Source organism: Dreissena polymorpha, chromosome 2 (assembly GCF_020536995.1).
Source record: "Dreissena polymorpha isolate Duluth1 chromosome 2, UMN_Dpol_1.0, whole genome shotgun sequence".
Lineage (NCBI taxonomy): Eukaryota > Metazoa > Mollusca > Bivalvia > Myida > Dreissenidae > Dreissena > Dreissena polymorpha.
In genome coordinates, this window is record NC_068356.1 from 6,833,267 (window position 1) to 6,844,787 (window position 11,521).

General features: G+C 33.1%; 1 protein-coding gene across 1 annotated transcript; it reads right to left on the reverse strand.

Annotated features, from left to right (window-relative positions):
- Positions 1-8,271: 8,271 nt before the first annotated feature.
- Positions 8,272-11,273, reverse strand: LOC127870234 (acetylcholinesterase-like). The gene is made up of 2 exons (XM_052412878.1): positions 9,635-11,273; positions 8,272-8,569 (listed from the first exon to the last, which is right to left on the reverse strand). Exons 1-2 carry the CDS (start codon positions 11,200-11,202, stop codon positions 8,320-8,322), a joined length of 1,818 nt encoding a protein of 605 aa, XP_052268838.1. The 5' UTR covers positions 11,203-11,273; the 3' UTR covers positions 8,272-8,319.
- Positions 11,274-11,521: the final 248 nt, after the last annotated feature.

Below are 11,521 nucleotides of genomic sequence, written 5' to 3' on the forward strand. Positions count from 1 at the left end.
CTGATAGCATACTCAGAAATGTTCAATATAAATACATCCAGAGAATCATAGCTACAGATAAATATCTTTTTAAGTGCAACCTATCCAACACAAATCTATGTGATATGTGAAGTGAAGATATTGAAACAATAGAACACCTTTTTCTGGGAGTGTAAACATATTCAACCTCTATGTAATCAATTGTCTATCTTTCTAGAAAAACAACAATTAAATGTTAAACAATCTCTCTTTGGCATCAGTTTGGGGGTAAATACCTTCAAAATACAAAAGGTTAATAACGCTGTGAATCAGATAATTATATTAATGAAATATTTTTTATTCAGCATGAAATACAGAAAACAAGTACCTACAATGAACTGTTTTATCAATTATTTAAAACTGAAGATTCAAATTAAAAAAAAAGAAATTGCCCTAAACAATGATACACTTCATATATTTGAACAAAAATGGAAAAACATTACATTTTTATAAACAAGTCCAGTATGCTTTCTACCCACTTTATGCAACTCATCCTTATTCATAACCATTCTGTTGTTGTTGTTTTTTAACACCTATCACAAACAACTAAAGAAACAAAAATACTAATTTTTTGTTTTATTTTTTTTTTAAATCAAAAGGATACCACAATGTCAAAAAAGTATATATTATCATATCTTGTATAACATGTTTAAACATTATTGCTGCTACATAGTATTACTTTGTTTTATGATCATATACATGTATACATTATATGTCTTATATTGAATAAAAAAAAAAGCTTTTTTGTATTGTTATTTCACACGAGCTTTGCTCCATTTTATTTTATTTAAAAGAGACGTAAGGAGCATATTAATTATCCAAGTACTGATCCTGTTTTGTATTTAGTGGTACATATAGTAAATGAGTATACAATTATAATATTTATCTTGCAAAAAAACATAGGTACATGATATTGTAATATTTATTGCAATTATAAAACTATGTTGGACATTATATTGTTATTAGGTATTAACTACCATGTGACACTCTCACGAAAACAGTTTTATTTCGTGTATATTTAAATTGATCTTTGTTCGAAATTATGTTTTTTATATTTACTTCAAACGAATGCTGTTATTGTATATGTTTATTTGTGACGATGAGCTTTATATGCTTAAGTAATAAAATATTCTGTTCTGTTCTGTTTTGTTTCAAAAGCAATTAATCCCACTTATTACAGTGATACTGTTCAAATTCAAGTTTTTTTTAAAAATTCATTAACACTTCAAGCTTACATGATCTATTATAATATAGAGTCCAGACAGTATGAATAATATTGCTAGTTTATAATGGTAAGCACTATGGCAATTGTTTCTTCATTTGTTAAACAGTTATTTCTGTCTTGTTTCGAAAAGCATTGTTGAGTAATAAGCGCAATCAGGCCTTATTTATGACTCAATACGCTTAACAAAACTTGGTCATAATGTTTCTCTTGACAATAAATAAGCCGAGTTGTAGTCCAAGTTGTGGGTCACGTGCATCATACAACCATGTCGTCAGATCAAATCTTAGGAAAACCTTGTTTCCACTATAGAGGCCATATTTATAACGATTTCGGATCTTGGTCACGTGTGTCAATAAACTTAATTCATTATTTTTAAATAAAAAAAACATATCATGGATCTGTGGATCATGCTGGTCCAAAATCGAGGGCAGAAGATCTGATTTTAGATCAGAGACCACATTTATGACTAAAACGTGATGTAACTTGGTAAGTGTACGCATCCTAACGATATCTAAGCCCAGTTTGAAGCTGGGTCCCTCGCATCTAGAAACTAGATGCATCTAGTCCCTTGTTCACAGGTTAAAATCTAATTCTTAGTACTCTGGAGGACACATTTAAGACTTGGTCTTGATGAAACTTGATGAGAAGGTGTCGTTTGGCAATACGAAGGTCTTGTTTGACTCTGGCTCAAGTGCGGTTCAAAACTAGGTCTCCTGGCAAGATCTTCTTACAATTGGTCTAAATGCATGCAGGAAATCTCTAAAGGGCAATCGTGGCCCTCTTGTATTAGCAGAAGATCCAGTAATATGGGCAGCACCAAATGTACGAATTTCAACTGTTTGAATCTTTTAATTTGATATGTGCGGGTAAATTGTTTCACGCTGCATTATTTTGCATAATTAAAAAAATGAAGTTGATTACAATATTAAACACACCCATCGTTTTTCGATGTTTTGACATAAACACATTTATATTATTCAAGCTTATTATTTTTTACAATGTCGTACATTCAAAATTGCCCACAACTTCGTCATATACAGTCTTAGTGTGACATCCTTTTGAAATTAAATGTCCCATCCTTATTTTATGCATTATCAATAGAGCTTAATCATGGTAAATTTAAATATGCATAATATACATTTCATTTGTAGCAATTTGAACAATGGAACAAACTGACGTACATCAATAATCTAAAATATTGAGTTTTTATTACAGTTGTGTAATTGTGTAAAGTTTGTAAAGGCATTGTTTGTTCAACGTTTGGAATTGTTTACAAATGGATTGTTATATAGTTGCATGCAGATTATACAATTATAAAGTGATCCGCATGACTTACCCAGTTGAAAGATTTCAACATATATTGGTAAACTGATACATCCGTTCAAATCATTATCAATTTAGAGGTTAAGGTCTTATAATTATACCACTTGAAACAAATTGATGTACAATTATTAGTCTTGGCAAGACGGGATGAATAACATATAAAGAAACTGAGTTGAATGCTCTTTTGTAAATATTAAGACATCTTAAGGTTACATGTTACAAGATGACTTGATAGTGACCTTAAATTATCATTTGCATGACTACTGTCCACATTATACAAACTTTAGTTAAAGCGAGGTCTAGGTTGATTCCACGCACTCTTTAAAAAAGAAAAGAAAATGTTAACAAATAATGTTGATAATAATACTAGATATTATCCTTAATTTACCTTCACCCCAATTTCAAGGTCTGTATCAACAGTGTTTTTTTTATAAGATGTTAATTTTTCATTACAACCATTCACTTTTTAATGGATAAATATGAGTATGTTTAAGTCAATTTGTTGTTAGAATTATTTGTTCAAATGTACAATTTGCTGTTTTAAAACATTATTTGTCAATATTTCGAAAGCTGCCTGGCAACTCGCTAATATCTTTTTAACGATAATTTTACGAAGATAGAAATATATAAAGTTCATACAAACACGTGAAACAGTCCAAAGTTAAACATTACTGACAAACGTACATGTATATACATAAATTCTCCGTCTTGTCTAGCTGGAACAAACAGTCTTATCGGATATAAATGTCAAACAAATGCTTGTTTCAGAAAATGTACGGGTTGTGAACAACGATGTGTGTGTGTTTGACATTGATGGATATTCCCCTGGATTCTCTGGAGTCTAGATGAATGCACGTAAGCTACTTATGAGCTACATAGTTATTATCTTTACGTACAAACATTTTTTTCAAGTTAAAGTCTTGTACAAGGATCATCCTTTTCAGCCAGTAACATGCTTGTGGATAAACATAATGCAGGCATCTAATAAATACACACTCCTGCATTGAGGATAGTTTTACTGAATAAACTCATAAATCTGATATCAAGTTATTATATCATGCATGTAGAAGATTGAGCACTTTTTATGTTCACAAAGTGAATATTTCGTGTGTTTATACAGGTAATGATATAATACAAATTAGTAAATATACTCTTATATCTGGGGTACCAATCACTTTACAGTAGGATACACACTTTGGTTCACATATGTGGATAATCATGAAACTTGTAAAATATGTTTAAAGTTTATGTGCCCAATCTGTACTCAATGTAGAACTTATCTATATAATATGTTATCTTCTTGATCTACATTACGACTTCCACATCTCTCACTGGGTCGGCCTGGGGTGCTATTTTTTGCAAATTTTCTAATCGATATAGCCTTTTAATATATAGTATACGCCAGCGTCTGGTTTGAATCAGAACTCTGTCGAGTAAACATACATCTCTCATGCCAGCATTCTTTCTTTACCTGTACATACGTTATTACATGCCTATTGACAATCCTTGTGCAAATTTATGAATCTGGTGATCCTAAATGTGAGTTATTTGCGATGCTCATAGTGAGTCATTAAAACGCCAACATCATGTTGGCAATGTGAATAAAGTCATGGCATACAGTTGGTAACATGCATCTGCATATACATGTACTGCAGAATTTAGCTAAAATTAAAACAAGTATTGTTTAATTCAAAACAATCTATGCATCCATTAAAATGTGTGGCTTTAGTCGTGATTTATAGATAGAGATTTTGACCACACAAGATATGAACAACAGCAAATAAGTCACAATACATTTAATGCTTCAGCCATTATAATGGATATTCTGTAGATATTATACCAATTGTAGTTTTCAACACAACATTAATAATTAATCGATGCTTGTGATAAACTTGGATGATACTTAGATAAAAAAAGGTTAAGCCAATTTAATTGGATTGTGTCAACATAATCCTTGCTTTCAGAATTAGCATTAATTAGTGTTAATGTATAAATATAATTTTAATTGTGTTGAAACGTTTGAACAACAGCGAAAGGGAAGTTGTGCATTAGATACTTTAAAACTGTACAAATAGCTACGTTGCATTTGTTTAAAGACTGGATTTAGATCAACGGGAATCTTAAACCTATTAAAGAAATGTCTTGGATATGCTTAAGGTATTTACTTTAAACACAGTTGAGAAAAATCACATGGTCTAAAGTTGTGTATTCACTGTTTTTGATACAATTAAAACGAAAGCGCACCATTTTGAACGGTAATTGGTAACCTGTTTTATAAAACAAAATTATTTTATAAGTTTATCATATTCATATATAATGTAGTCCAGAGCGCCATTTATACATGGTAGACTTTTGTTCAATTTGCATTTGTTTCAAGTTCAACTATATAAGTAGAATACCATTGGTTATTGCTTCCCAAGATTTTGTAGTACAGGATATCCGAGGATTAATATTTTCACATCGATAAAAGGAAGAGTCTATTGCGAAAAAGAACTCAACTGTCTTCTTGCATTTTCGACATTCACCAAAAACGGACTTTCATTAGCTTTGAGCATCATTACTTTTATACAAAGACTATACAAACAAAAATAATATTATACCGCCTCACTCATATGAAAAATAATATTTGAAATACTTAGATTTTAAAAACACAAACCTTTCTCTTCAAAGTCAATATAGTACTCGCAACGCTTTGAATATTTTTCACAGTGTTTATTGACACACCAAATAACTCTGTTACTTGGTTGGTTGTCAAAGTACCATATTACAATTAGCAGCAGTTAATCATGGGCCACTGCCATATTTTGCACAGTGCTACTCTTTTACTAACTGTGACCCAATACTGTGGAACAACAAATACAATATATCGGAATAATGAACTCGAGAAAAATTATAATGGTATGAATTCTTATTGAAGACATGGCGATAATAAAACGAAGGCTTCTCGCGAAGTGCGCAAGAGTATCAATTTAAAACGAACACACATAATGTTATTCATTTATACTTTATTGTATTGCAATATTCATAACCTATCACACCGACAGTACACTGGTAACAATATGATTTGATTTTGTTACTCGGTAGCTTTTATGCATCATTTGCTTCAACTTTGATTAAATTCGACTGATTTAATTGGCAAGCGCTTGAAATTATCGTTTCCTGTAATGGTAACTTTTCTTGCCTTAATTTATTTATTTTTAGTATAAAGTGTAAATATTATATACAACTTCTACATATATTAAATATCAACTATATCTATGTGATCACTATGTCATGTGACTGACAGAAGATGTACGTTGTACCATGTCCGACAAGTTTCAAAATGGTTAGATCAAATACTAATATTTATTTATTAATTATTAGTTAATAATAGACCTTTATTTTCAATGACCATTGATGGTAAACCTGCTAATATTAAAAAAAACGCGTGTTTGTTACTTATTTATTAAAAAAGTAAAATGAAGAAACGATTTTTATGCAGATAAAATATTTGATACAGTCATACTATAAAGATATTCAGATAAACTTAAGTATAAGGTTATACATTAGTATGGTTATGATTAATAGAAATGATTAATAACGCATTAATTCATTATGATTAAAAACAAATAATAATAATACAAACATAATACAAATTACTACGTATGGAAAAGTAATTTAGGCATAATAATAATAATAGCCTTACTATCAGTATTTTGAAGGTTGGTATGTTTAACACCTAGCTAGAGAAAGTGCAATCGACTACTGAAAGTGCAATCGACTACTGACTAATCTTCCGCGTTGACAGCATACTAATAAGGCTAAAGAAGCAAAATAATAGTTATATATCATTAAACAAGTATTACATTGTTACAAAATACCCACTATAACACGTCAATTCATTACATACTAAAAAACAACGTTTCAATGTGTGCGTACTCAACTTGACCACAAAGAGTCCGATGGAGTCATGGTATGCCTGGATGAAAGTTACGGTTATACATTTGAGATGCATGTGCGTAAAGTCATCCCAGATTAGCCTGTGCAGTCCGCACAGGCTAATCAGGGGCGACACTTTCCGCCTAAACTTGATTTTCGGTAAGGAGGGACTTCATTCAAACTAAAATTACCATAAAAGCGGAAAGTGTCGTCCCTGATTAGCCCGCGCGGACTGCACAGGCTAATCTGGGACGACACTTTACGCACATGCATTAAACCCAGTTTTCTCAGAACGCGACTCATTAGTTAACAACCACGTTGAGTTAAAGACCTATGTATCTTATGGTAACTATAGGCGCTAAGATAGCGTAAAGGTAGTGGGTCCAGGAATGCAAGCAATACAGGGTCACCCTTACAAAAAAAAACTTCCTATAAAAATGTGCTTTGAATTCAACTTGTCATTTATCGGTTCACTTCTTATGTTTCATAATGAAATTTAATATCATTTTAGCACAGCACTATTTTGAGTTGTGTCTATAAACATTCACCATACATATAACCCATTTATGCCTATGGGGACTCTCCCATCCTTCTAAATTAGATCAATTTATATCCAAAATTAGGGATGTCAAGTATATTTATTTCTATATTAAGAATATTCCATACAGAAATTCCTTTAAGCAAACAGCGCAGACCCTGATGAGACGCCGCATTATGCGGCGTCTCATCTGGGTCTACGCTGTTTGCCAAGGCCTTTTTTCTAGTCGCTAGGCATAAATGGGTTAATAGTTCATGTGTATACCAAGTTGTATTATAATGTCCTATGCTACTTTCCTTGCACTTCTTCGTGTCATTTATTTTTAGTAACAATCATCTGACATTTGACATCGGTATTGAATGTTCATTCTTAATCATCTTATCTCTTTTAATTTGAGTAAAGGTCCATGATCAAATAATATGTGTTTGTTAAGTTACGGGATTGACAGACAAAATGAACAATTAGCCATTTGGGTATATCATGTTTAATGAGTGCGTCTGATTTTTTTTACTATTTTCAATAATAACTTTTTTCCAAGTTTGAATAATAGTACTCATCCTTTTACTTCTGATGAGCATACATACGTATAGCCTATTCCATACAAGAATCTTCAGTACTTTCCATACACCGAAGGAACCAGATTTATTGTATATACATAGTTAATTATTTCTGTGTTTGCGGACAGACGGACATACGAATGGATAAAAAAGAAGTCGGAATTGACTGACGGACATCTAGGAAACATGAAGCTGACTGTGTACACGACGGTTCGTAAAAATAAATTATGCAATTTATGTTTTAGTTATTACAAATTAAGATTGTGTTTGTTTTTTTAGAAATAGTTACAATACGTTTCCCTTGTGGTGAATAAAGCCGACGTATATAATTCTCAAATCGCACTTTATGATTACAACAAGTTTCATGTAGGTGTCTTCCGGACTCTTAAGAAATCGTAGGAACACATTTTGCTTACTGACGAACGGACATACATAAATAAAAGGATGGAGGGTAAAAAGAAGTCCTCTCAGGGGAAACAGGTAAACGACTAAAAAGGGTTGTGGTTTAAGCATCAATATTTTAGGGATGAGATAGTCTTAGCTACAACGAGACGAAATCAATACATTTATAAACTATTACTAATCATGCTTCTATTAAATAATGAAGATTATGCTAATTATAATAAAAATAAAATAAATAATAATCACAAGGTAATAATAATTATAATGCAAAAAAAAATAATAATGGCGCATGTGAAGAAGGCTCAACAATTTTGCAAAACTGGACATTTAATGTTAGTTTAGCATATGAAGAGAAACGATAGCACCACAAATATATAACCAAACATTGGGGTCAGTGCACATAGTCCATTATGAAGTGTTTCACATTTAAGATCTTTAATAAACGACATCCGCTGCGCTGCATAGTTTTGTTTGATAGACTTTTCTGTGAAAGGCAAATTAAGATCCAAGTAAAATCCCGAAGTTGGCTCATACTGCGGCCAAACTGGCAGTGCCTGCTGCTCCGAAATGTTCATACTGTTGGGGTTCCTTCAAACAGACAATATAAACAGCATACACATTTTCGAGAAAAATGCAAGTTGTATATCATTCTTATTTAACACAGTTTAATACGGTACAATTTCATATAACACATACGCGCATTACAACATAAATTTCAGTAGCAAAGATTCAGATATGTTTTGATAACCGCTGAGGCAAATTTTATTTGCATTATTTGCATTTTTTCAAAATTTTGAAATCTGTGTTTGTTATATTGCATCCGATAAAGCTTGAAGTACCGGGGATAATTATTCGGCACATATCTACAAAGATTACACACGATCATAAGAATTGGACACTCTGCCCCTGTGTCGCTTACATGATTTGCACCAAAGAACGTTGAGATCCAGAACACTGTAGCAATTAAAAATATTTAATCTTTAAAATCCGGACCATGCAAAGGAACTTTTTTTTCAACTTGAACGTGTCATTTCGATGAAAAGGTACATTATAGAAAGACATAAATCAATTTCCATTACTAAAGTCATACGAGTAGCTCCCGGTCAAATATTCTTATTTCAGAAAAGTGAATGTATATACTATATATATATACAAGCAATAGGTTCAGTGTTTTCAAACGACACTCTTCATAGATTGTTTAAGCTGAATTAATTAACATTGTAAACATCCATTATTGACTAAATATTTTCCAAACACTTCATGTGCAAAACATGATACAAACACTTTTACCTAGAAATATAACTGCATAATGCGTTTGAAACGTTTAAATTGTATTCGTTGTTAAGTAAAGGAAAAAGGAATTTCTAATTATTTCCTTATCACATATTTAAACACTTAGTTCGCGTATTTACTTCTATGTTTTCACCATCATAAATTGTAAACATTATAAAACATACTTTTTTGCCAAGACAAAAATCGTTACATCAATGTTCAATTAGACTAAACACAACTGCTCATTGCGCATGCGTCGGAAAGATGAACGCTGGACGTTGACTGACCAAGATAGGCCGCTATTGAGCACGTGTTAAGGGGAGCAGAAAGCATCGAAACATTCATCAAATAACGTCAATGTTGAAACGCAAAATTACCTACCCATATTTAGCAAAGTTGGTCCACAGTTGCATCATTATTTTGGACATTTCAATGTCTCCATGTGACGGTAGAAGAGGATTATCTGAATTATAGTCACTGGTATATTTGGTCTTTATGTATTCACTGAACCCAAATATAAATGGCAATTCGTACGCATGTGAGACCCCTTGCAACCAGCTAAGATTACTTGTAAATGAAGGTATGTAGTCAAATACATAGACATAACTGTTACCGGATAGAACTATGGTCTTATTAGCGCTATGAGCAGATGATGCCATTAAAGCAGGAAATGCAAACGTTACGTCCGTACGAAACGCTATAACACTGGCGATCGGGACGATAGCGGTGAACGTATCTTTCAAATATTCCTGAACAACTGTCTTGATAACGGATTCTGAACATGTTTGTTTATAGATATATTGCATAGCTGTTGAAACATACATCTTAAAATCAGCCACTTCAAATGAAGTCCTGCTGTTTTGACCAATCAAATCATACGCGCCGTCTTTGCTCGTTATGCCGTTCATAAAATCAAGTTCTGAAAATAACGAAAACGCCTCATTTGTGTTGAGATTCGATTCATTGAACATTAACATCGGATTGTCGACGATAAAATCCCCGTCGATTGATGGGAAAAATTCGAATTCACGTTCGTCGAAATTTGCAGCTTTCTGTAATGCAAAAGTCTTTAACTGTCTCAGACAATCCATGACCGTTTCATAATCTTCGTCTGCACATCCGCTATGCTCTGCAATTCTTTTGAAATACAAGGCATGTTTCTTTTCCAAAGCCCATGGTGCGAAACAAGTTCCGCTCTGTGCGATAACTCTGTGAATAAGTCCCCTGTTTCCAGTGAACATTGCCTGAAATGTAACGGCCGCACCACCGGCTGAATTGCCAAACAACGTGACCCTCGTGTTATCTCCACCAAAGTACTTTATATATCTACTGACCCATTTAATCGCAAGATGCATATCCCACAGACCGTAGTTTCCATCATGTTTCCGACCCGACGACATGAATCCAAGGACGTCTAGGCGATAATTTATGGTGACCACGATGACGTCATTGAATGTACTGAGAACATCACCAGCGTAAACATCGGCGCCACCTACTCTGAAGCTACCACCGTGAATGTAGATCATGACTGGGAATCGGGCGTTACCAGCCACACCGTTTCCAGGGATGAAAATGTTCAAATACAGACAGTCCTCACTTTGATCGAATGCTGACATGTAATAAAACGTCTCTTGCGCTTGTATACAATGCGGACGATGGTATGTCGCATTGTATACCACATTTGCTTTGAACTCCGGTGGTTCTGGTCGACGAAACCTCAATTTACCGACTGGTGGTTTCGCATACGCTACGCCTTTGAACGCAGTATAATATTTGTGCGATTCATCGAAAGCTGTTGTTTCAGTACTGCCAATATATATTCCAATCGGCGTGTTCACTGACGATAGCATAACTTCGTTTTGGGATCGTACCACGGTATTTGTAAATACAAGTAAATTAAATATAAAAAAGCGAAAGAAATAAAATACGATTCCTTCGCCTGATTCCATGGTGTTGGATATTTGTGAAACTGTATGAAACCACAAGTAAAATGGTAAAACAGAAAAACAGACAATCTCGTTTCTCTTTCCTCGTTCCGCATATTCACGTAAAGAGCACAAGAAAATCAATTTGATAACATCGCCGTGTTTTCTGACAAACCGATGTAATCACTCAACTACGGTGTGCCGTTAGTGCCAATCATTTTCTTTAAGGCGTGTTCTAAATTTTGGTATAAATATATTGTTTCTATTGACGGAATCTCTTAATTTACGGACGTCGCTAAAACCAGTTCTATATAATAATTGCCAGACGTTTGAAAACCGCTTA